Here is a 23,707-nt window from a genome sequence, read left to right on the forward strand (position 1 = left end):
TCATTCAATAGCTACGTAGGTAATATCACATAATTTAATCATATATAAAAAATATAATTGAATTGATAACATTTTAACTTAATTTGCATAACGTTCAGTGCAGCTGGGATTTGTATTCAAATTGGTATTATAAGGCTGTCCTAGAAAACACATTTTGGTTTTAGTGTTAAACTTAATTACAGAAAACAAATTATCTCAGAAAAGTCCTTGAATAGTCCTATTTAAAATAAAGCAAAATGATGAGACTAAATTAAACAACAGCATAAAAAAATCAGTTTTATCAATCCTCATCCTTAATCAGTTACAGTGAACCAGAAATCACAAGCACAAGACTACACCATCTCAGGACACACATGGGAGAAGCTTTAAAAAACATCAACTAACCTGGACTTCAGACTGTAATCACTGTTTCAAAAATAGTCACATCTTTAATTGTTCCAATCGTTATTTTACTTTCAAATGTTATATGGGAAATAAAAAAAGCATAAGGCAATTGGCTTTTTTATTTTATTGCTGTTAATTCCAGAAAAAAAATCAAAAAAATTGCATAAAATCCAAATTTGTTCTAGAAATATAATTGACCTTTCCAGTACATAATAACATTTAGATATCAAAGAATACAGTAAACATACAACTGAAGGTAACAATATACCTCCTTATATACAGTACAGTATCTTAAATCTTAAAAGAAGTTCAGCAAATAACAACTGGCAGGTTTATATATACAACAGTCCTAAAGGATTGCATGGTTCTCCACCCACTAAACTTACTAAAGTAACTGCACATTATGGTCCAAATATCTTGCTTCTTTTTTGAGGTTCATCAAAATAAATTCATTTTCCCCCTCACATTTTAATTTCAATACAGTAATCTCTCTACTTTTGTCACCATTACAGCCTGGAAGGGTTCCTATAGTAATCCAGAAAAGAAGAAAGCTTTTGTAAATCAAGTCAAACCACTCAGCATTTTTAATCCCTAAGCAACTAATCAAGAACCTAAGAGATAATGTTTTTGAGATACACACATACACACATAAATACTAAGGGCTTAAGTAAGCCCACGGTCACGGGACTGAGCATTGCAACACTGCCATGGCCTAGACAATTCCAGGACATGGACTCCAATGATCACTAAGAGTGTGTTAAACCCGGGTTTTGAGGATTCCGAATACAAATTCACACCAGGAATTTGCTTTTAACTTTCAGATTAAGACTGCTGATCTCATCCACACAATGTCTTGGATGAAATGACATACATGCCATAACACTTTATTCCATCTGAGGTGTAATGTGATGCAATTGGTCTGTGAAAATTCACTCCATATCAGGTAATAAGTATGGACAATTCAACACCTTATGTAGGCTCTGATGTAATTCTACACAGTCCTTAAAAACTGAGTTTGCTCAAAATTGGAATTTCCATTGTAGCAATTTATAAGCGGGTTTGTGTTCACAAATCACTCACTCATTTAGTGCACTGACTGTATGGTTTCAGAGTAAACACTCAGTCTTTCAAAGTATATGTGTATATGCAGATATCTGTACATATAATCAGATCTTGTGCTGCACGAGACTTAAACATCTTCAGTTTTCAGAATGTTTTGCTTTAGGATAGCTACTGCAGGCCTGTTCAAACCCTTATAGATGACTATTACAGGGACAATTTATTCAGCCACAGTTCTTATTCCTATTGTTTCACGAGGTGGTAAAATAACCAAGCGATTGTCCACAATTGCACCACCAGGTATAAAGAATCTGCAGCACATCATTAACAGAATACTGGATGGACAGCAGCAGAACACAATGTTATGCAGTAATAATCTCCCAATCTGTTCACCTTAGGACTGCCTCAGTGCACTTAGGGAACTAAAGAACTCCTGGAAGCAATAGTGCATATTGGCCAATAAAAACCACAGCAGCATCAAACATAATGACATGACGTAGACATGATTAATAACTTCTTAGTACATGTTTCACATTCTATTTAGTGGCAAATGCTTTTGAAATGACTTCTCATAGCAAGATACTACTAATTTCAGTTAACTTAAGAAATTAAAAAATAATACCTTGTACATTCAATACACTGCTGCAGAAAAAAATCAAAGCTTTATATATTTATACATGAAATCATTTATCTATGACACTAAAACAAAAAAAATATCTTAAGAAATGACTGTGGCGTCTTGAATGTTTTTTATACAAACAATATTCCTTACACCATTCACACTTTCTCCTTAATTTAAGATTTCAAATAAATATAAAAATTTTTGTTAATTAGCTGCTCTAACAAAGTCCTTAAAATGTTTTTTCCTTTAGTTACAAAATTCACTCGCATTTTTTACCCTTAAAGTCATCCCCCCATTTTTACCCAACATTTTCTTCAACAAGGTATAGAGGCACTCAGATATCCTAATGTTTTTTTTTTATTTTTATGACCATATTGCTACTAAAAGGAAAATTATCTACAAAATGCTGTGGTGATGAACCTATGGAGGTTTACATACATAGACTGCAAATTCTTACAGAAAGAAGATAAAGGAAAGGAAGCATAGACCTACTGTGGAAAAAAAAAAAAGAGAATTTTATAATTCCCCCAAGATTTCTTTATAACAGATTATTAGCTTCCCCACAGTCCTTTAAGAGACTCGGTGTTGCAGTTTAAGAAAAAAATTAGTAAACATAAGCCGGTGTCTCTTGCCAGTCTTCAGTGCAAAAACCAGAGGCCACGCTGAAGTCTCTGTGGAAACAAGTTTTCCCTCACCTTTAGAAGGTAAGTGTCAGGCACAAGTTCTCAGGTTCCCCAGACCCTCAATAGGTATTAAAAGGAAAACAACGGGCTCACAGGAAACTTTATTTAAGCAAAACAAGAAAACACCTTAATGGCCTTCTGATGCTTCAGTCATTATTATCTAGTGCTTCAGAGTACTTCAGCCGAAAGCCACCTGTAAAAAAAAAAAAAGATAGTCATTGTGAAACTGCACAGACAAGAAAGTATTTTTTTTAACAAATATCTTTAAGACCCTACTCCAGCTCTGTTGCTAGTGAAAACATTAAATTGAGAAACATTAAGACTTACATTAGTTACATTCAGTTAATTTACATTGAAAGATAAATAACATTAAACTGTTCATTGCAATCTGTATTTATAGTCCATATCAACATTTATCCATGCAGTCTATTGTTAAAAGTGGTATGTCTTATTTTACCCATCTCAACTATTTTCAAGCGACTTATTTTACTGTAAAAAATAAAGGTATGGCATTAATACGGCAAACCCAATTTAATGCTCCGATAAATCGCAGATGTGAACTTTTCTTACAGGTTCAATTTTATAAATAAATGTAGCAAAAACAGCAAGAATATAGAATACCTTAATTCTATAAATCATGAAATTCTATAACGTTCAGTACATTTTGCAGCATGGTGTTGGTGTGGTCTATTATGAATTATGTAGGGCTGTAGCCTGAATTAGTTTTTAATTCCATAAAATAATCACTTTCCCAACATACAGTATTTCCTCCAAGATTAACCTGCTCATGTGTAGGTCAGTGATGACACAGCGTAAAAAAGCTTTTGATCAGTTTTGCACTGGGCTGTGCTGTACCTAAGTGGATCCAATTTTCACAACATATGTGATGTGCATTTGTTACCTAATTACTTAATTCTGTAACACAGCTGGTTTTCAGGTTTCCAGAGTTTCACACAAAAAGGGTTGTTTCAAATTTGAATGAAACACATGAAAAATTAATTTCCTAAATGTTATTTTAAAATTTGTATACCAAAACAATTAACTGCTGCCCTGGGTTAAATTGACTAAAGGAAGCCTCAAAAGCATTGCAATATTTATTTTATAAAGAATGATCTTTAAACAAGCTGAACACATAAATAGTTTGTAATGTATGCCAAGAGTAAACCGATAAAATTATACTGCTCACAGTTTTTGTTTCTGGTTATATTTATGCATTTTAACATCTCACCTCATCTATTTTAATATTTGGTTTGAAGTGCTTACGATAAAACAAAAGTGTCAAGTTGGGGTTAGTTATCAGATGGAAGTTTGTTATTCTAGCAGTTTCAAAGTCCCACATAAAAAAAAAACACTGATGGTGGTTTCTCACCTACTCAGTGTTATCACACTTCACCTCAGCTCACCAAGCTCATTTCTCCAACAATTAGAAAATCCCTGACAAGCAGAACTGGCAGTTGCATTCACCACTGAGAGGGAGATTTCAAGGAATCACCCTGAAACAGTGCAGCGTTTGCCAACATCAGACTTTTTGTGTTGTTTGTTTTAAACAGCTGGACTAGCAAGTAAGCAGCAATGTTGATCGGCAACTGTAGATTTGTGTGCCAAGTAATCAATTAGCAGTTAACTTAGAGACTAAGAGGTTGCTGGCAATAAAATTCCTAGCCTAATATGTGGTACAGAACATATTTGGTGAAGGAGATGCCACATGCTTCCTCTCCAGGTCTCAGTGGTGATAACGTGTCTCATCACCAGTGAGCAGGCAATGAGAGGTTGTTAGATCAACTGTCTTCACCCATCACAATACTGTGATCTGAGGGGCTGCTTCTCCTTAAGCAGCAACCATTTCTAAATATCGTGCTCCTTTTTGCACATGTAATGATTAATGGCTGTGCATGTCTCCATCTCCATTCAATGACATTAGAAAGAAAAGAAGAGCATCATTTATCTTCAGATGGTGGTCCAAACATGGAATTAGACTAGAACTAAAGTGTGTATAGCTTTCAATAATGCAGATTAACTATGTAACAGCAGCAAAGCAAGTATGTGAGTTGAAAAACATTTCTAAACAACCCTAATACTTTTTAAGACATGAGGGTATACAGTCAGAATTTGCTACTTGAGTGAAGTTTTTAGTGGAAAAATTCAACATTTTTCTCTAGGTTTTGCCTAACACGGCGAAATGGTTAAGGGTTTTGTTTCTGGTGTTGCTATTCTATTTGATATTCTTGTTGAGGATAAGAAGCAGAGCAATATACCACAGCAATACTGATTTGCATGAAGCAAAACCTTCAGCTCTTTCTTTTTAAATTCAGAATCACATCTTTTTGTTCTACACACCCAGTTTTGGAGTTGCAAATTGTGTGTTTTTTTACATCTTGGTTCACAGTTATAAACCGCAAAGGCATAACTGAACACGGAAGTATAGACAGGACACTTCTGAACCTCCCACTCATTTATCTTTGTAAATTTAAGGCAACACAACTCCACAGCGATGGTTCAACATTAGCTGAATGACTCTACACTCAACAACACATGAGCCAGAGGTCGCAGGAGTCCCTGAGTCACCCTGGCCTACTAAAGCCCCTTCCCTTTTGGAGGGGTGCTAAACCAATTGTGCACCACCACTTGGGGAATTTCAGTCGGCTAGTTACGTCAATCTAGGCTCGCATTCACAAAGCTGGGACCAAACAGCTCCACCTGTGCTCAGGGAAAGGCTTTTACTGGCTTAACTACAAGGAAGGCCACCTCAAGTAAAAAGTAATACAACAGTACCACATATTCTGAGAGTAATAACAAGAGAAGTGAGAGCAGTATAATGTCATCAATGTCCTGAAGAAGATCCTAAAAGTTATAAAAGGGAATTGTTATGGAAACTTTGGTTTAACATTTTTACAGATTTGTTTACTGTATAAAGCAGTTTTTTAAAGCCCAGTTTTTTCTGGATGACTACTACAGAGCAGTACCATATAGTACAGCTGCATTTTTACAATGCATAAAATACAAGTATACAAAAACAGATTTGTTGTATTTGGTATGACCTTCAGCTGTACCCTTTTTGTAAGTAGTGAAGTATGTATACATTTCAAAATGCTTTTTTTCCTGCAAACTTGTGTTTTACATGATATTGTGATGCACTGGTTTTAAACTATTTTGTTAGAATTGCACACGGCAAGTATATTAATACTACTGACTTTCTATTGCTTTACAGAAATAAATGCACAAGTCAACTACAGAGCCACAGTCAAATATCTGTAGGCACTGAAACACATGAATCAACTTCTGTTCCTGCCATGCTACTAAAAGCTATCAAAGTAGCTTTATAAAACTGAGTTCATAATTTTCATGAAAATACAGCTTTTTACTAAAACAAAAACAAACTGATAAAGGTGTATCCTGTATGTTTTGCCCGAGATGTTATTCCATTATTGGTAGTCAGATTACAGCCAATAAAAATCAAAAGTTCCACATAGTATGAGTTACATAGTGTATTCAAACCAGGTACAACTATGTACATAACAACACCTTATGTTTCCATCTCCAGCTCAAACCAATGTATGCAAACAGACCTCAGCAATGTTCTTTTCATTTGATTTCTAAAGCAACTACCAGATCAGCACGTGTGGTTGATGGTGGCCAACAGTGCAGTACACATCTGTCCAAACTGTTCACAGATATGTGAGGTCGAAAAAAAGACTAATGTTTAGTGACCAATTATTATTGTAAATTGCTACTCTAAAAAATGAGATCAGAAACATTATAAATGTAAATAATTTCTTACTCTCTCATAAAAGGTTCTATATAAATAAACCAAAGTTGGCATTGTGCTATAATCCCATCATACTAAAAAAACAATGTTAATAATCATAATTTGTGACCTCAATATCCATCCATTTTCTAACTGCTTTATCCAGTACAGGCTCACTTGTAGAGTCGAAGCCTAACCCGGCAAGTAACGGGCGCAAGGCAAGATACACCTTGGACGGGACGTCACTTCCTCACAGGCCACATATACTGTAGATACAAACACACACACCATCACACCAGAGACACTTTTACAGAGGCCAATTAATCTAGCAGAATGTCTTTGGACTGTGGGAGGAGACTGGAGTACCTAAAGGGAACCCGCACAAGCACAGGAGAACATACAAACTCCACCCAGGGGGCCCCGGTGCTCCGAGGCAGCAATGCTAACCACTGATCCACTGCACTGTCCATCTCTAAATAGAAAACACTAAGAAACGAATTCAAACAAATGGTGTGTTGATCCTACCCTGCTTGCCACAAACTAATCTCTTTATTTCAAAACGTAACATTTTGGCTCATAATTCACCTTACATTACTCATAGGACTTTCACAAAATGGTTCTCTTCTAAAGCTAGCAAATAATTTCATTTAACTCTCCTTAAATCATTGAAACTAATCTGAAGTACCGTTGTTTCCTAGAGCGGGCCAACACTAAGAAAATATCCAAAACACATTTTTAGAAAAGCAAAATGGCCAATGGTTGTTTTCTCCCCATAAAAGACAGGAGTTTTCCATGTGCAGCCCTGAAAAGGCACTGTAATGTAGTGCTAAAAAGTCCTGCAACTGAAGGGGGAGTGGTAATGTCTAGATACTGAAAAACCTTTTCTTTTTCTATGGAGGACAGTGTCGTTTGTTTTTTTGCACAGAGAATTGTGGAAAGCAATGCGATGCTGGGGGGTGAGAGTGTGGCACAACTGTCCCTTGGCATACCCTTCCCTGGGGTAAGGAATGATTACCTTGCTGTGACGCGTCAATGGAAGGCTGTTTGCAGTCCTGTGCGTAGTGTCCACTGACCCCACAGTTGTAGCACGAGATGTTGCCATTCTTTTTCATGCCCACTCCATTGTTCGTGCCAGGTACCATGCTGACTGAGGGGTAGACGGGTGAATAGAAACGGCTGAAGGCAGCCATTTGCTGTAGGCCATAGCCTGCCTGGGTACCCAGCACGTGGTCCGAGTGGGTGTGCATGAGGGGGCCACTGGGGTAGGGTGAGGGGGCAGGTGGGAAAAAAGGCAGCTGTGTGGCGCCGTTGCTCTGGTGCGCCTGGTTGAGGTAGCTGCTGTTGCACAGCGAAGTCACGTGGAAAAAAGGTGGGACGCTGAAGACTTGGCAAGGCAGGTGGGGAGGGAAGAAGAAATTGTGCACATGGCTGCTTCCACAGCTGCCACGGCAACCGCAGGCTCCACAGCTCAGCTGCTGAGGGGTAGGCGGCTGCTGCTGCTGTTGCTGCTGCTGCTGCTGAGAGACCCCACTGGAGCTACCACAGCTGGTGCTGTTGATGTAGGAGGTGCTGTCGCTCTGAGCTGTGCTGTGGGTTAGAGCAGGGCTGGGGCTGGGTGCTGGGCCTGGTGTATGCGTAGGCACAGCAGCTGGCACCATGGTCTTCACCTGACCTACAGCAGGGGTTCCTGTTGTTACCGGGGAAGGCAGCATGGAGCTGGGAACAGACAAGCTGAAGGAGGGAGGTAGACCAGAGGGTAGGGGTACCCCAGGGGGTTTGGTGTGCGGCTCAGCAAGAGGCAGCCCAGAACCCAGGGCAGGCTCGGTATTGGGATAGGTCGGCTGGTGGGGAGACACGTAGGAGGGGCCCGGAGATATCATACTAATGGCACCCACAGGAGGCTGGTGCGGGGAGGCACTGCTGCTCTCGGAGGCAGCTTGCGGGGCACCTGTTTTGAAGCGTTGGATGAGGGGCTGCAGAGCTAGGGTGCTAGGCTGTGGAGGCAGGCCCAGTGGGGAGGGGTTAAAAGGTGGAGGAAGCGGGACAGGCTCCAGGAGTTGCTTCTCAGATTCTCCCGCAGCCACAGGGCTAGGCAGGTCCATAGTGGCTGGCATTATCAATCCTCCAGCTGTCTTGCCATCAAGGATCTGTTGAGGAACTGCACCCTCTGTCTTGGTTGCTCCATTCTGGACCACATACTGCATGGGGTGCATGAAAGAGAGCTGAGTGAACTTGGATGCACTAAGCGGGCTCTCCGGCCTTGCCACTCCGTCTTTCAGCATCACTGGAAGCAGCGGGCGCACTGTTGCAACAGCTGCACCAACAGCACTCTTGGGAGAGAGGAAGCTGTCTGCTTTGTCTTTGCTGGAATCGTCTGAGTTACTGTCAGTGTCTACCCAAAGAGAAGAGAACAACAGTCGCTCCGTGTTAGTCCAGAAGACCAGTTACACTGCAAACACTGTACTTAAACGTTTCCCACCTTCTTGTTACTAACACAATATCATTGACAACGCTGTTTAAAACACTCAAAACATTTGTATAACATGCTTTTTACTCAAAATATTTTGTAGTAAAAGTAAAACATGCATTTCTTTTTAGGAACATCTGTGTACAGACAAACATCTGACTTGCAAGAAATGTGACAATAGGATATTTTTTTCATATTGTTTTTGCAACAAAATCAGAGTGGGTATAAGTAGGCTAGCACTGCCAGACACACTGGCCATTAAGGCATTTGTTGCCTTTATGTTGTGCTGGAAAGAATATAATTTATATACAATGACAATGTTGCAAGTATTACAAACCAATACAATACAACTGTAACTATGCTATGCATAAAGAAATCTTCTATGTAAAAGAACTGTCATGAAGATAATTAAAAAACGAGGAACTGCCTGTGATCAATGGGTAGTCACCCAATAGAGCTAAGCTCCATCTACTGCCGATTGTGATTCTTGAATTAACACTGCTAAGCACGAGAGAGACTGACAGGAAAGTTAAGGTGTCTATCACAGTCTATTTTAGTCCCTAGTTTATTAACTAGGGAGTAAAATCAACTTTAATTAATGGTGAAGTCCTGCTGTACTTTGCCAAGTTAGCAAGCAATCTGAGAAGCTATAAAAAGGTTTTAGTGGTAGGCAACATTCTTATATTGTGACTTATTCAACATTTTGTTGGGTTTCTTTTACATTTATTGCATCACTTTGATTTATTTGTATATGATAAAGGGGCTAACTAAACTATTTCAGATGTGAAATATTGTCTATTGTCATATGGCATTTCAGAATTTCTTTAGTATGTTAAACAATGCTTATTTAAATACGTTATTCAATTTACTTTTAGATTGCTTTTATAGAAATGTAGTTCAACAAATACATCCATAATAGTAATAACTGAATTATTCCAGTTTAGGTTCACAGTGTGCTGAATCAAATGAATTATTTAGGTGTGTACTTTACCAGTCTGTATTATCTGTTAGTAGAATTGATTTAGAAGCTTCATAATTGTCATTGTAAAATCTATGACACCGAAGCAGGAAAATAAACATCAGTGAGTGAAAGTTAGTAAAACAGACCAGTGATTAATTAAAATTTAAAACTTTTTTTTAAATGTGGTTAAGTAGAGTCAAGTTGCACAATTTTGTTTGCAACAAATCCTAACAAGACACTCAAAGCATGCAACAGATGATGGAAGCACCTAAAACTGATAGAGATGGTGGTGCATGTACAAAATGACAATGGACTCACTGACATCACGGGAAGACACAGATTATAGGACTGAGATTGACACAAGTGGTTGTGAATTGGCTGTGAATTGCAGGGCAGGCCTGAGGAAAAACAGCACCTATCTGTGCGATCCAGGGTTCAACTTGAGGAACTCCAAAACAAAATGATTGGCTGCTTTCTTGCAGTGGAAACTTGGGTGTAGAATATGTGGAGGCTTCCAATTTAACGTTTTTCTCTGCTAGAGGCATGGATATTGCTTCTTAAGGGGCTGAATGTCTGATTTGGTCGTTTGGGGAAAAATTCACGACACTGTGGAAAATTATTTAATGAGCACAAAGTCAGCTGCTCACAGTGCAGCTACACAAATTCTAGAAACAGCTAAACAAGAAATTCTGCTTAATGTCATTGCTAAAAATGAACCAGCCACATTGGGAACTACTGCTCATGCGTTAATGACAGCTTAATACATTGCAAAAATGAATTGTCTGTAAACAGATCTTGAGAGCCTGACTGATTTGCAGCAGGTGAATGGGTTTGAACTGTCTGTGGTGATATTGCAGATCACGTTTCCATTTAAAGAAGAAAACGGTTGCCTAGATAACTGACAAGGATTTGTAAATAACGATACTAGCTCATGAAACAACACTCAATGTGAGGGGCAGGGATGGTATTCAATACTGTACCAATGAGAATTAAATTCTACTTGCATAACTGACCACAATACACTGTGAAATTAGTTGCCTGTTAAAGAACGTCTGCTTTGTACAATACAAATCCAAGAAGGAAAATTAATGCTTAAGGCAAATAGAGTTTATATTTTCTACTATTTTGAATATTTGAATATTTTCCATTCAATTGCTGAGTTTCATGGTAGTTCTAAAAGCTCATTTCAAATAACATAAGTCACTCACTTTAAGAAGATTTTACTATTATGCAATATGTCATTTAAAGAACATCCATCAATCGATTTTCTACACACTATACAATACAGGGTGGAGGGGGAACTGGAGCCTGTTTCAGGATACACCAGACACACACACTCACACAAGGGACAATCTTCTCAGAAGCCTGCCAGAGTGTTTTCGGACAGTGAGTGAAAACTGGATCACATGAAGGAAACCCATGCGAACACACTCCACACAGATAATATTCGAGCTCTGGAATTTTACCCACTTGCCCCAGTAGTGCAAGGCAGCAATGCTAACCACTGAACCACAGTGCCGCTCCGTTTTAGGAACATGTGAGGAGTGAATTCTACACAAAAACGTATTCGGTGATGAAGCGGTCAATGCCTCGTTCTCACCTTTGTCCTTCTCATCCTCACTCTCCAAGCTCTCTCGGCCATCATGTCGTGGACTTGAAGGGGAGCTGTAGCACTCAGAGGACGTCTCTCCACAGGTGTCCTGTCCTGAGCCAGGATCCAGCCTCAGATCTGACATTCATGGAGAGAAAGCAGACTTTAGAGCAGATCTAACAGTCAGCTAAAGCAGCACTTTCTGTTTGAATAGAACAAATCATTTTATACATTCATACAATATATGAGGCATATGTCAATAGAGAGCACAGAAGCTGCCTGCTAGCTCTTTTAGTGGGTTTAATTCATTCAAGAAAAAAAAATGTCTGACTTCAAATATTTTTTTCTTTTTTGGAAGGCCAACATTTACATTTTGTACAGCTAAAATTCCATCTGTCAGATTATGAATGTCAGCAAACGGGAGTAATGGCAAATGAAGGAAAATATCGGCTAATATTGGCAACTGATTCCAAGACATGCAATGAGATAAATTAATTTCTGGGCAGCTGGATAGCTGACATGACCATGAGTCATCCAAGGATCAAAAGCCAGAATATTATATTAAATTTTATATCAGTTTCAGAGATTGAACATCTGGTTTCCTCAGACATTTAAAGGCTAGATCTTCCAGATTAAATAGTGCTAACCTTTTCAGACACATGAACACAAGATAAATTATTAGTTTTCTATGGCCATTACTTTGTGACTGATGTGGTCTGAACAGACATAGTACATAGTAGGACAAACTTACATGAGGAACCATAGACAACTGGGGGATAGTCAGAAATGGCTTTATATCTGACATTTCAGAGATGTGTTTTCTTCATAAGAAATAAAAAAGGAAACTGTATAACTCTGGAGGTTCTATTAACTGGTACAGTAAATGCTGATTAGAGTCCAATTCAAATGTTAGTTGACTGACTAAATCCAGCTGTGAAATTGACAGTCTGCAAAATGCCAGTGATGGTGAGCTATAGAAACTGCATTAGAAAGCAATTATACAGTGGAAAAACACTGATGTTAAATTGTGATTTTGACTTTCATGACTTGTCTTTCCTCCACCTTGTGCACTTAACTATGAATTCAAGTTAAACTGAAAATCTACAATACGTGCACAGGGACGTGACACACAATACACCTATACCCTGGAGACTTGGTTTGCACTCTAAACAATCCCAAATCAAATGACACCAGGAATTACTGCATAGTTATCTGGTTTCATTTACAACCATAAATCTGATACTCCATAAATTTCAAACCATGCGCTACAGATATTCACATTATACTATTTGTTATGGTATCATTATTAAACTGTCATACTCTTAAAGATGTCTGAGCCAAAAGGATTACAGTGTAGCAGTCACATTTCTTTGTAAAATAGATTTTCACTGTGCTCTGACAGCGTTCACAAATAATATGGATGTAGTACTGCCAATTTCTTCAAAACCTATTTCCACCCAACAGAAGATACCAAGTATGACACTAGTAACCTTTGGCTACACTTGTAATGAAGCAACATCCTAGTTTTGTTGTTAAGAATCACATTGCTCAGAACTCTACAAGTAAAGATAGGTTTACTTTTCCCATTATTTTAAGCACAAAAGTGCATTTTATTTGTATTTCACATTTCCATTGTATTCTAAAGTAATTTGGAATAAATCACAAATGTTTTATTTATAGCAGTGGTAAACTTTGAGCTTAAAATGAGAATGATCAAAATATTATAATACATTTAGTTTGCTGAATAAAGAGGGAAGCTAGCCAGAGGACAGGACTGGAAACTATGTGGCAGTGCATTAAGGACAAAGAACAGAAGGTACGTATTTACCCAAAGAATGGAAAAAGCTAACAAGCTATGCTGTTGATGCCGACATCCTGACTACTGTCAAGGTAAAAGGGCTGGATTGAGATACTTGGATCAATGAACTACGAACTACCAAACAGGACAAATGAGCAGAAAGGCTTCCTTGAGTCTGTAACTTTTGTTTTCATATTGTAGTTTTCAGTTATGTTAAGAACTAAAGTATTTGAACTGGAAGTTAAGAAACTGAATATGCATGTGTCATTTTTCAATAAATAACTAAATTTATAGTTTTATGTTTCATTTAAACGATTAAGTGATTTAATCAGCATTAACAGCAGGTGTAAGACTAATGATAGATTTGGTTTGTGTTGCGTCATTTATAATTTGTAGTAGCCCATCACTGAGACTAGCCATAGTTCTCTTTAAAGGAAATTTTAAAGTCTAAAAGTTTAACAGGAAGAATAGGAACTAAAAAAAGAAAAGAGAAAAACTGATGGAAATTTAAATCTAGTAAATAATTCACATCTATCAGTGAGACTTCACAAAGGAAACAGAGCTGTTAAAACAGATATAGTCAGATCTCTACTTTTAAACAGCATTCAAAAGCCTTCAAAGTGGTGGTATTAAGCACTAAATGGCATTTGGAATGGTCTAGGACTCTAGGTGATATTACGCACTAAAATACACAAATACACAAAAAAAACAGTACAAAATGTAAGTAAAAAACCTGGCAAGCACTAAAAAATTATCTTACTTTACAATCTTGTCTTTTATTGTTTTAGAAGACACTGCAAATGTTAAGGAAAAAAATATATAATTCAAAGAGAACTGTGCATCAGTTACATCCTGGAAACTAACATAAGCATGGTCACAAAAGGAACATTACCTTTCCCAGTAGCTGGACGTATGAGCTGTTCGGGAGGTTGTCTCATGACCCCATTTGTGATGTAGCTTATTCTGTTATCGCTTTTTTTCCCCTTCTCTCTGAGGAAAGACAACAAAATACTGGATGGAACAGACCGAGCTGCTTCACAGTGTCAGGGAGACGTGATATTCACCCCATAGTATAAAAACACTGGGATTAAATTGGGGAAGTGAGTTCATACATAAAAAACCTAAGCAATATCACATACTAAGTTTGGAAATGGAACCAAGAAGAAAATAAAAACAAGATTTTTTACAATACTTCAACTCTCCTTTGTGAAAAGTAATTACCAATTTTTGTGACAGATGCCTTTAAAAAATTCTAGCTATACTCATTTATTGAGTTTGAGCAATTTGTGTAAAGCACCTTGCTTGACTAATTTCAATATAATTACTTCAATGTTTTAAGCCTTAAGTGAAACAAAAGTATTGGAAACCACTGTTTGTCCTGTAATTGTAACCTTGAAGATGTTCTAAACAGAGAAGGGCATTCGGCTCATCTCTCATTCATTTAAAGTCAGGGGATTTAACCCTGAGCTACTCCAGCAACCTTTTCTTTGTGCAAATGTACTTTTTTGCCTGTTGTATGTTAACTGACCCTTGGCATGTTAAATAATACACAAATCAGATCAATTGTGTCTAGTCTAGGTTGTTCTGAAAGCTGACCTATCATAGATGTAAATTTCACACATCAGTAAAGGAGCCGTATGAGAAGCCAGGCAAGAACAGTAGCTAAAAATGTGCTTCTAACAGCACCAGCTGGCCCCTGGTTTCAGCCGCTATAGCCTTCTTATAAACTCACCTGTCAGCTGGAGACCTTATTTTCTTCTTGCTCCCAGAATGCATACTCCTGTTCTCATCACTTAGATGCTATAAATCAAAAGAGGAGCATTTCAAAACATTCAAATAACACAGAGCAGCACTGGCATATAGCCACAAACTTATATCCATTCGCAAGATATAGGTACTGTGGCTAAATAAAAGGCAAAAACTCCACTGTGACATCAGGAAAATAAACACATTGCAAGTATCAGTCCTTGTTGTGGTTTCATTTGGGCATATACCTTGCAGAAGCATTTTTTTGGCATAATAACACATATTACATGGTTAATTACACCTACTATAAACCACATTAAATATAATACACAATGATTCAACTATACAACAGATTCAAACACAGATTCAACTCTGTGTGTTTGGGGGGATACAAAATAAATCCCTATTAACTCTAATATGTAATACCATATAATCTTTATGTCTTCTCTTGCACACTCACGCCACAAGACTAGCAGTTTTCAATAACGATAGTCACATGAATCAGGCATGATGGACTTAGTCCCTGTGCTATGGAATCAAGATGCAGCCTGTGACCTTCAGAGTTTGTGTCTACATAGAGGGCAGTGCTACGGGGGTAACAGAAAATCTTTAACTCAGTGTCCACAAACACCCACACAGATGGACTTTACATCATCATGGGCCATACAAAACAATAAGCAAATAAAAACACCCTGAAAATCAGAACCTATGTGGTAAACTTGTGTTTTTATGCACAAGTACGACTCCACATATCCATTTTGAATTTAAAATCAAAATGGGAGGGTTCTTATTTAAATCTCATGTTTTATAAGTCAATGTAAAATAAAAACACAATGATAAATATACAGTAAATCACTCCAAGTGTGACTTGAGACACAAGTAGATACGAAAAAGGGAAAACGGATATTAAAAATGACTAACATTGTGAGGAAGCAGGTTACTAGATTAAAATAAAAACACCTTAAAAAAGAAATTGCTATATTCCAGAAGTACACAATTCCAAGCCAAAATTAAGAATGTACTATATATATATATTCGTATGAGCTTAACATGCAGAAGTTACATAGTTATATTGTCACAGTCAGGTGCCTTAGCCAGTCGCAGCTGGCATCATCCAAATCGATAAAGTTGCCGGGGCATTTGAAGCGAGGGCAGGAGTATAGGATGTGGTCGGCCGTCTGCTCCTTGCCATCGCTGCATTCGCAAGTTGGGTCATCAGTATGACCCCACTTGTGCAGGGTGGCCCGGAAACGGCCATGTCCGGTTCTTAGTCGGTTCAGCTTGACCCAGGCTTGTCTGGGTAGGTCATTTCCAGCGGGTTTGTTGGACACTTTGTTTCAGTCTATGGTTGTTATTATTCCACGCGTCTTGCCACTTTTTGTTAGCCCAATTAGTGCCATTGTCGTTTGCTTCTTTCATAAGGTGCCTCATTGTGTTAGAAGGTGAGTGCCGGTTTTCTAATCGGAGGATTGTGGTGTTCTGGTTGCAGATGGCATCGTGCAGCAGGTGGTTGGAGTCATCCGAGGCTTTCAGTGCAAGGTTGATGCAACTTGCTTCTCTGCGAAGGTTAGGTGGAGAGATGACGCTGAGAATCGGTAGCAATTCAGTGGGCGTAGATCTAATGCATCCGGTTATAATGCGCATGCTGTTGTTCAGGGCTGTGTCTACCTTCTTCGTGTGGCTACTGTTGTGCCAGGCAGGAGAGCAGTACTCAGCTACCAAGAAGGCCAGAGAAAGCACAGAGGTGCGTAAGATGGTGAAATTTGCACCCCAGCTAGTGCCAGCTAGTCTTCGCAGGAGGTTGTTCCTTGCTTGGATTTTTGCTGCTGTTTGTTTGAGATGTTGTTTGAAGGTCAGTGAGCGGTCAAGGACAACTCCGAGGTATTTCTGGCTTTTCTCAAATGGAATAGTTTTGTCTTCGCACTTGACGTTGATTGTTATGTTAGCATGGCAATTTGCGAGGTGGAAAATGCTGCTCACTGTCTTGGTGATGCTAAGTTTTAACCTCCAGTCTTTGAAGTAGTTGGGGGTCACGAAGAGCTACTTCCTCGTAGTGACCTCCGGGCAACGTCTCCGACGGCAAAAAGCTCTTCAAATCGAACTTACCATGCAATGCTTACCAGTAATGAACTGTACTCCGCAAGAAGAAAATAACTTAAGGGTTTTTCAAGAATGTACTGGTAGACAGTTAACATTAAAACTAAAAGCAGCCCAATAAAGATCTAAAAGAAATGTAACACAAGTTGAACTAAATATGCATATCTATGACTTACATATGATCCCTTAATGTTTAAGAACATCTTAAATGATTTTCTGTTTAAAGCATTGAGGTTTTTTTGCTGCCAAGTTAAACAACTGTCAAGTGCAGACTGTGCAAGGCCAACATCTGCCTGTCATTAACGCCAAACCGGGCCGTCTCAGGAGAGCTTTGCTTTTCTACTGTTTAACAACCAGAACTCCCACCTTTGGATTCCTCACTTCCCACTGCTTCAGTTTCTGTCTCTACATCAATCACTCAGCTTTCTGCACCTCATTACAGAGACGGTACCCCTGTATTAGACTTGGGGAGGATGATGATCAGGGCAGTGAAAGTGAGGATCTCCATACTGTAGGTAAATCCTTGAAGTCCCTCTACATAATTATCAACAGAGGCAACAATACATGAGCAGATACCGAAAGAACACTAAAATATCATTTCTGTAATGACCTTCAGGAGACAGCCATTTCAACAACAAAAACTTGTTTGAATTTATGCTACACTGTTGTCAAGTCATTTGCAGCCTATTAATAAACCTCTACTGCAAGCCCCTAGAGAAACAGTAAAGCCTAAGAAAGCACTTAGTAAAATAGAAATAAAATAAAATTGTCGCTTACTTTGCCTTTCTCAATAGCCCAATATACTGTATACTTTTCAAAGCCTATTTACCATGACTGCCCCCTCGCAGTGTTAGAAAAAGACAATTCTTTAAACCACATTGTCAGACTCGTTTCTGTGTTTCACAGTAATTCTGAAAGATACAAGGCAGATCTTGTGTCAACTGGGGGACATGCATATTACACAATGACACTATCCAGTACTGCAGATGGACAGCTGTGGAAAACTGTTGCACAACAGGCCAAACATCTTTTTATCCTAATTATGGTATTGCACAATCGATTCGAAATGGTGACCTGCACAGCCGCAGACCAATCAGTCATCTCCAGTAATCAAGACTCATCCAGAACATGCACTTATAGTGAAATTCTGTGTAACACAAAACTTGATCTTTTTTCAGGTCTTCTTAATAGCCATCACAATGACACCAAAAAACAGAATGCAAAGTAAAAACAGATGTGAAAACAAACTAGAAATCTGGTGTGAAGGAATAAAATGCAATAGTTTAGTGAAATATATGCTTTCTGATAACCACCTGTTGAGATGCAGCAGATAAACAGTAAGGAAGGGCCTACAAACATGGGTGCCCCAGGCTGCTTGCGAGCACAGATTACAGTTTTATTATACCTGCTCTGGGGCACGTGTGCAAGGCTCCAGACTTGTCTTGAGGACACAGCTTTTTTTCCGCCAGTCGGCCACCCCATTGAGCTCCAAGTGTGGAGTCCTCCGCACTTCCGCCTGTGAGCACTTGGCACCTGGAATGCTTTGAAGGGTGGGAAAAGCACAGGGTTTTTAGTAACATCTCAACTAGCTAACACAGAGAAAACAGCAAGGAGTAGGATACTAACTTACCTAAGGCTGGGGCTTTTGCTGCTGCTGCCATGCTTCTTCCGAGGCCCCACCACATACGGCTCCAGATCTACGGAAACAAACAGGACGGTGACTGACTGGCGGCTGCCATTCCGAGAAAAGCTTTTCAACTCCAAAAGCCACCAGGAGATCCAAAGCATGAACAGTCAAGAGGATGCAGTCCCTCTGTGTGTGTGAGCCTGCTCTGTGGTGAATGAAGCACTAGTGCTGAACATGCCTAAACTACTGGGAGCACAGTTGAAACCCCAAGCCCCCAGAAACCCATTCAAAGGAATTCAAATCAAATCAAAGTTTATTTATCAAATGCACAACAATACAGCGTTCAGCGGTAGTTGCTGGCAATGAAATGTCTTTTCTGCGAGCTCACAAAACTCACAAGAATCACAAAATTAAGGTTACATAATAATAGATGTAATAGAAATTGAATAAAACTCAATATGAGTAGAGCTGCTATGTGTCTATGGTGTATGCAATATACTGTACACAAGTAGTGCAGTATGCTGAATATAATGAAAACTGTATGTCCATGTAGCCATTGCAGGTTGGCTATTTAGCAGTCTTATTGCCTGGAGGTTGAAGCTGTTCCGTAGTCTGGACTTGGACCGAATGCTTTGGTACCGTTTACCGGGTGGTAGGAGGGAAAACAGTTTGTAACTGGGATGACTGGGGTCCTTGAGAATGGACCTGGCCTTCTTCAGACATCTAGCTGAGTAGATATCCTGGATGTTTGGTAGCTCACAGCCAGTAATGAGCTGTACTGACTTCACCACCCTCTGCAGTACTTTGCGATCCCGGGCGGAGCAGTTCCCATACCAGGCAGTGATGCAACCAGTCAGGATGCTCTCAATAGTGCACCTGTAGAATGTCTTTAGTCTACAGAGAAAGAATAGGCACTGCCATGCTGTTTTGGCCACGGTGTTGGTGTGGTGGGTCCAGGTTAAGTCCTCTGAGATGTTAACTCCCAGGAACTTAAAACTGCTGACCCTCTCCACTTCAGTCACATTGATGTAGATAGGAGTGTGATCTCCTCCCTGGTATTTCCTATAATCCACAATCATCTCCTTAGTCTTACTGATGTTCAGAGAGAGGTTGTTCTCCTGGCACCATGCTGCCAGGGTTTCAACCTCCTCCCTGTACGCAGACTCTTCACCATCTGTGATCAGGCCGATGACTGTTGTATCGTCCGCAAACTTGATGATGAGTTCGAGTTATGCCTGGCGACACAATCATGGGTAAATAAGGAGTAGAGGACAGGGCTAAGCACACAGCCTTTGGGGGGGCTCCAGTGTTTAGAGTCAGGGTAGAGGGTATGTTGGTCCCCACCCTCACCACCTGCGGACGTTCCATCAAGAAGTCCAGGATCCAATTACAGAGGGAGGTGTTCAGTCACAGGTCCTGGAGCTTGATGACAAGCTTTGAGGGCACCATGGTATTGAATGCTGAGCTGTAATCAACAAACAGCATTCTCACATATGTTCCTTTCTTATCCAGGTGTGAGAGGGCAGTATGGAGGGGAGTGGCAATAGTATCTTCTGTTGACCTGTTCAGGCGATACGCAAATTGCAGTGGGTGTCAGGCAGTGAGGAGGTGATGTATGCTTTGACCAACCGCTCGAAGTACTTCATGATGTGAGTACAAGAGGGCAGTAGACATTCAGGCAGCTGGCTCTGGGTTTCTTAAGAACAGGGACAATGACGGTTTTCTTAAAGCAGGAAGAAACTATAGACTGAGCTAGAGAGAGATTGAATATGTCCGAGAAGACATCTGCCAGCTGGTCTGCACATGCCTTCAGAACATGGCCAGGGATAACATCAGAGCCAGGAGCCTTGCGTGGATTGGTCTTTTTAAAAACTTTACGCACATCTACTCTGGATATGATCAGTGGGTTTCCGTCCTTTTTTAAAATGGTAATCTCTTTGGACAAGTTTTGTGAATACTTTATGGGGATCTGAATTTGGAGAATAAGGGAACACATTTACTCATAAAATACTGTAACCAAGCAATCTAAATATCTTTCTATAACTCGAGAGCAGAACTTTGTTCAATTAGTCAGTTTAGTCTCATTGCAGCCCAAAAGAACAGAATCTGAGCAAGAAACCTTCTTGAGGCTGGTTCAAGGTATATTATGAGAAATGAAATATCCGATCTTATTTTTTATTAAAGACAACTTCTTCATTTACAAAGCCCACTCTTTTTCTTCACTTGGCATTAAACAAGAGAGTATAAATTAAATTCACAGAATCCTAAACAATAATCAACAGGTACCAACAAAGGGATTCAACAAATCCATTTTTTTATAAAGAAAGGTGTCCTTTTATAGTTAGTAAATCTCAAATCCATAGTAAACACCTAATCAAGGTAAATACTTAAATGTAAACAGCAGACAGGGATTATGTTAAGAAAGGGAAGATTATCCTACCAGTCATGAAGCCTAACTGAAACAAAATGAAGGGTTAAACAGAAAGAGCCTCAATCTCTTCCAAATTTTTACTTGAAAATGGTAAAGTGGAAAGAAATTAAAACTGTCACCCTTTTGCTGATTCTCAGCCAGACTTTGCCTCGAGTCACCCACCAATTCTCGCTTTCATAACGAAAGACTGCAAAAGGGAGGAGACTATCTGAACTATTTAACTTATTTGTTTGCTAGTAGCTAACTGATTTTACTATCAAGTCTAATACCTTCTTGCATTAGCTTCAACAATATGGTAACCTGCACCAGATTCCCACGTCCCTTTGTGCCTCATTCCCTTTGTTCTTAGTTTTAAATGCACTTCCAAATTGTTTTCACTGGTGCTCAGTGGTTATTGTTTCAACTAAATTTCAGCACACTTTTCAACTCCAGTTACTTAAGAATTAATTTAAATATCTGCATGAGATACCCCACTACTTCAGCGGATGATTTGGGGTAAAAGAAAGAAGAACACCTTCTAATCAAGCGTTGGACCTGGTAAATCGGTCCTGTATCAGAAGCAAATGCACACACCTTCTTCCTGACTGGATGCTTCTGAGCAGTCTTCTTTAAAGTGCTCGTTGGTCTTAAAGGGTTTGCCTGGGGGCTGTAAGTTACCTGCAAAAGAAAACAGAAAGTACTGCCACAACTACCCAAGGACGTTAAACAAAAACAAGTGAAAAACATTTCACTGTGCTGTTTCAATACAAAACAGCAGGGTAAATCAAATGTTTGAAGCCAAGTACAGGGAAAAACAGATGCACTTGATTACACAATCAGAAACCTGTTAATTAACTGCTAGCCTTTCTGGATTCAACTTAAAAAACAGCATACTGATCACTGTTGTTCTACAGGAAACAGAAAGAACATTTTTTAAGGATAACACAGGTACATAATTTCGCAAGTCTGACCTACACAACGTTCGCTTTTAGAGGAAGGTGCATAATTTTGTACACAATGAAACCTTCAGCTACAGAAGATATGCCCCTGAGCCGCTGCCACTGAGCTCTATCCCACTTGAAAACAGAACCAGTTGTCTGCAGCCCAACATAACAAAAAAAAACTACAACCCGATGCAGACAACCACTTAGAACTAAACAAATTTAATATTTGAAATAGTTACTTTGCAGACACAATGCTGCAACAATTTTACCTTTTTTTTCTTTTTGGGGGATCCATATGATTAAGCAACAAATGTGAATATTAATAAATCCCCACATATACACTACTACCCTTCTTCAGCTCTGTAACTTTTTTTTAAATTATAATTATCACTAGCTAATTATAGTTATCATACAGGCAGCACTTCGCACTTTTCAGGTGTGAGCACCACAGAATTAGGCTGCTCCCAGCAGAGTTTTATAAAGAGCTTATACTGTTCTCGAAAATCAAAGAAAAGGCTGGAACAAGTGGGTTGAGCAGTAACTACATATTGACTATGAATCACTAACAAGAAGCAAAAGCTCTTAGTTTCCAAAGGTTATTTTTAAATGTCACTTACTGTCTAGAATCTAGCTTCCCAAAAGCTCCACTACATGGCTAAACAGGCACTTGTCATTTCATTCAAACTAAGTTCCAGAGCAAAGATCTTGCCATGTAGAAGCTGTTCAATGCATAGGATCTTTTTCTACTGGCAGTGAAAGGGCACTGGGAATACAGGAGACTTGTGTTTTAAGCAATAGTTAGGTTCCTAACATAGTGCATACACCCCAAATTGTGTATAATCACCCCCCTTAGACCCTCCCATTCCCCTCACTTAAATAAGTAAAATCAATCATAGGTATATTAGTATGTGTGTTTACTGTATGTAGTCTAAAATATTATTAAAACAGTAATACAGCAAATACAGTATTTTACCAAATACAATAAAGATCAAAATGAAATTTAATAATAATAAAATGCACAGAAAACAATAGATGCATAGCTCTCACAAATACAGTAACCTTCTCATCATCTCTGACTGAACTAATCCAACATCATTCTCGCCACATAGACACGCCAAACTGGTCATCATCATCATCCCATCCCTGAACATGCTAAATATCTCGATTTTTAACTTCAAATCAGGCAACATTTCTTGACTTGCTTTCCTCTCTATACTTGTTTTTGGTTTACGAGCCATATTGTGGGTGATGCCACATGATAAAGAAAACACCGGTTTTGACCTGAGGAGTTCTGTAAGTAGCTCAGCTACTGTACATGCCACACCAGATTTGAATTTGTGACATTTCCTGCACTGCTTTATTTTTTTTCGTCTATGACCATGTATTCACTAATTAACATGTAAATATTCTGCGTATAATGCAAGTCTACTGTATCTGCTTCACTGTTTAAGTGCACTGACCAGGCATGTTGCTATGTACCAAAGGGACCTGGAACTCCCACCTCACCACCAAACATACACTAAGTATCTACAGAACATCAAGTGTTATTTTTTACTAAAAACCACAACCTTAA

The 23,707-nt window shown here is 39.0% G+C and overlaps 1 protein-coding gene across 3 annotated transcripts in view; it reads right to left on the reverse strand.

Annotated features, from left to right (window-relative positions):
* Positions 1–263: 263 nt before the first annotated feature.
* Positions 264–23,707, reverse strand: part of zcchc2 (zinc finger, CCHC domain containing 2) — a 66,850-nt gene continuing 43,406 nt past the window's right edge. Inside the window, exons 7-15 of one of the 3 annotated variants that reach the window (XM_015354294.2) lie at positions 21,785–21,868; positions 18,784–18,850; positions 18,559–18,694; positions 15,043–15,110; positions 14,203–14,300; positions 11,522–11,650; positions 7,509–8,885; positions 6,671–6,759; positions 264–2,941 (exon numbers count right to left, since the gene is read on the reverse strand). In XM_015354294.2, the coding sequence (XP_015209780.2) occupies positions 6,686–6,759; positions 7,509–8,885; positions 11,522–11,650; positions 14,203–14,300; positions 15,043–15,110; positions 18,559–18,694; positions 18,784–18,850; positions 21,785–21,868 (2,033 nt within the window). In that variant the 3' untranslated portion in view covers positions 264–2,941; positions 6,671–6,685. Of the gene's footprint in view, positions 2,942–6,623; positions 6,760–7,508; positions 8,886–11,521; positions 11,651–14,202; positions 14,301–15,042; positions 15,111–18,558; positions 18,695–18,783; positions 18,851–21,784; positions 21,869–23,707 lie in introns of all 3 variants that reach the window. The other 2 variants (XR_001479181.2, XM_015354295.2) reach the window with 2 other exon arrangements.

Source organism: Lepisosteus oculatus, chromosome 6, assembly GCF_040954835.1.
Source record: "Lepisosteus oculatus isolate fLepOcu1 chromosome 6, fLepOcu1.hap2, whole genome shotgun sequence".
Classification (NCBI taxonomy): Eukaryota; Metazoa; Chordata; class Actinopteri; order Semionotiformes; family Lepisosteidae; genus Lepisosteus; species Lepisosteus oculatus.